The 2,692-nt window shown below is 45.4% G+C and overlaps 1 protein-coding gene across 1 annotated transcript in view; it reads right to left on the reverse strand.

Moving 5' to 3' along the window:
- The window catches only part of efr3a (EFR3 homolog A (S. cerevisiae)), a 73,669-nt gene extending 70,992 nt beyond the window's left edge, over positions 1 to 2,677 (reverse strand). Inside the window, exons 1-2 of the mRNA XM_020617690.1 lie at positions 2,534 to 2,677; positions 2,192 to 2,301 (exon numbers count right to left, since the gene is read on the reverse strand). Coding sequence (XP_020473346.1) covers positions 2,192 to 2,201 — 10 coding nt within the window. The 5' untranslated portion in view covers positions 2,202 to 2,301; positions 2,534 to 2,677. The remainder of the gene's footprint in view (positions 1 to 2,191; positions 2,302 to 2,533) is intronic.
- Positions 2,678 to 2,692: the final 15 nt, after the last annotated feature.

Consider the following 2,692-nt stretch of genomic DNA (forward strand, 5'->3'; position numbering starts at 1 on the left):
TAAAACCCCCGGGCGGTGTGAAAACACAAAAAAAAAAAAAAAAAAAGCCAGAAAAAGCATTCTGGTGTATTCTGGTAAAGTGACCCATTTGTCAAATTCCCTCTGAGAGTCCCCGACCTGTCTGCAGTTTTTCCAGTTCACTGATGTTCCCTCTCTCAAAGACACCATATTCAGTATTATTCCAGGAACATTTAAGGTGCATCAGTATTACGCCTGAAAACAGGTTAGAGTCAACGCTGTACATACAACACCGTGTACACAGCTGTGTCTATGTTAAAGGGACCTTAAATAAGATTTCCTTCACTCTCTGACACACCCAGTGACCCTCTGCTGCCTACAGCCCTCCTGTTGTTAGTCCAGCTTCTCCACCCTGTGTTGTCAAAGTACGGTCTGTACATCAGCCCCGCCTGCCGCCTAGCCACGGTTAGAGGAAGGGTTTTTCCAGTAAGTAGTCATGTCAAACAGCCATGGAGGAGCTCTGGGCAGCTAAAAGTCTGAAGAGGACTCAGACTGGATTCAGATGTGGAGTTCTTCCTTCTGGGTTTGTTAGCATCTAAAGCTAACCTGTTTGTTTTGGTAGCATTAGCCACCTACCATGGTCATGATTTTACCTTTGTGTTGGATTAATATGATTTTAATTTGGGAGTAACTGGAGCTTTGTGTAACGCCAGCGCTTTGTGTCATATCAGCAGTAACCAGAGCGTTCTGCTGGGCTGACACCTTTACTGTTAGTGAACTAATGCTAGCTTCAGACTGGGGGCTGCAGTTTGGACAGTTTGTCCCAACCAGGCATTCGTAGTTCACATAGTCATTAGGAAACAGGGACAGAGAGCCGTTAGGAGCATCTTATGGTGCCAGCTTGTTTTGAGACTCACTAGTCCCTCTAGGCTGAGTAGCTCTAAAGATTAAACAAAGGTCAGTAAGGCTGCAGTACATACAGAAAGTCAGCAGTTCCTGCAAAGCAATCAACATTCAGTTGAAGAGGTTCTCCTGAAATGTTTAACACCATCTGTTCAAAAAGATGCACCACAAGTTGACTGGCTGCTGCAGAGAGCAGTGTTTCACAACTGGGTCAAGTAAACTGTGGTCTTCTTGGAGAAGTGCAATCCTTCATACAAGACCTTGGTCTTGATGTCTTAGCTGAGTCACATCAAATATAAAACAAAATGCACAAATAACTTCCTAAAAACCTCATCAACAGGGGACCACAGTGAGCTTCCAAATGCTAGTCCAACACTTTAACGCACCTGTTCATCTGAATTTACTCCCCTTTCATTTCAGTGATGAAAAGCGAACACACACACACACACACACACACACACACACACACACCCCTCAGGTCTGATACTGATCTTGAACTTTGACCTGTGAAATCACAAACACTGTCAACCAAGTCTGAGAGTGGGAACAGGACAAACATCCAGGTCAACATATACTTAAATTTTATATGTTGCCTTTTACATGACTACACAGTCAAATACAACCAGGAGCAGGGAAGACGGGACGCTGCAGGACACGAGCTGATCACAATGCAAGGTTTATAGAACCAGCATTTATGGTTGGCTCCTGTAGTTTTATGTTTACAGTCCTGCTCATGCGACTTCCTGTGCCTGTTTTCTGCTGTGGTATGTGAGCAAATTTCACCTGGCCAGTTCTGGTCTCACTGTACCTTACAACACGTACAATGACATGTGCAATTATATGTAAATATTAGTCTTACACTGTCTATTTATTTAATTCCTGTCTGTTACTTGTTTACCTTTTACCACTGGGTGCCTTGTTTCTAACCCTGTGCTGCTGTAGTGCTGTGAATTTCCCAGCTGTGGGACTATTAAAAGGTTCATCTTATCTTATGACAAGGTTTCACTCTTCACACAGGGTGGCAGCCTCATCCTGAGGCACTTGTGCAAGTCTTGCTGTGATTTCAGTGCATGGATTCACCAACAAATGCCATAAAACTGGGGAGTCTACCTGAAAACACGACGGGGAACAGAGAAACAACAAAAGCCTACAAATGCCACACTCAAGTGATGACAGTGAACGCATCACTGCACTTTTTTAACTTCAAGTCTTGTGTCGTTATTAGGCTACAATTAGCCGAAACTGTGACATTAAACGCAACACGTACTATACACGGTGATATTTCTTCAACACGCAGTGACACGCACATATAAACACACGGTGATCTTACCGGCTGGCATTGTGCTGCTTGTGTACCGCAGTTCCTCTGTATTCTGGGTTAGTTAGCCTCCATGTAGCTTCTCCTGCTGCTTCCTCTCACCTGGCATCGGAGCGGCGACTCTACGACAACAAATCACACCTCGTCAGCTCACACGACATATTAACAGCCAGTATAAGTCAAATCCGTGAGATACAAGTTGTCATTAACGGGCTAAAGCTGTCCTCTATGACACCAACGAACAGCCCTGTAAACACTGAGTGTCCGGAGGAATTAGCAGTGGAAGCTAACATCTCAGTGTCGTCCACACGGAGACATTAGTGCGACATTTCTGGGGTGAACCTGCGGACATACCTGTAGATATGCAGCAGCAACAGCACAGATTAATTCCCACACGTTACCACACTGCTTCCTGCTTTACGGTGACAGGCAATACGGAAGTGTGTGTGCTGCGGCAGAGCAGCTCCAGCCCCTCCCCCGCTCCGGGGCAACATATGCTGGGGCCCACAGGCA

This window comes from Monopterus albus, unplaced genomic scaffold (genome assembly GCF_001952655.1).
Source record: "Monopterus albus unplaced genomic scaffold, M_albus_1.0 scaffold193.1, whole genome shotgun sequence".
Taxonomy (NCBI): domain Eukaryota; kingdom Metazoa; phylum Chordata; class Actinopteri; order Synbranchiformes; family Synbranchidae; genus Monopterus; species Monopterus albus.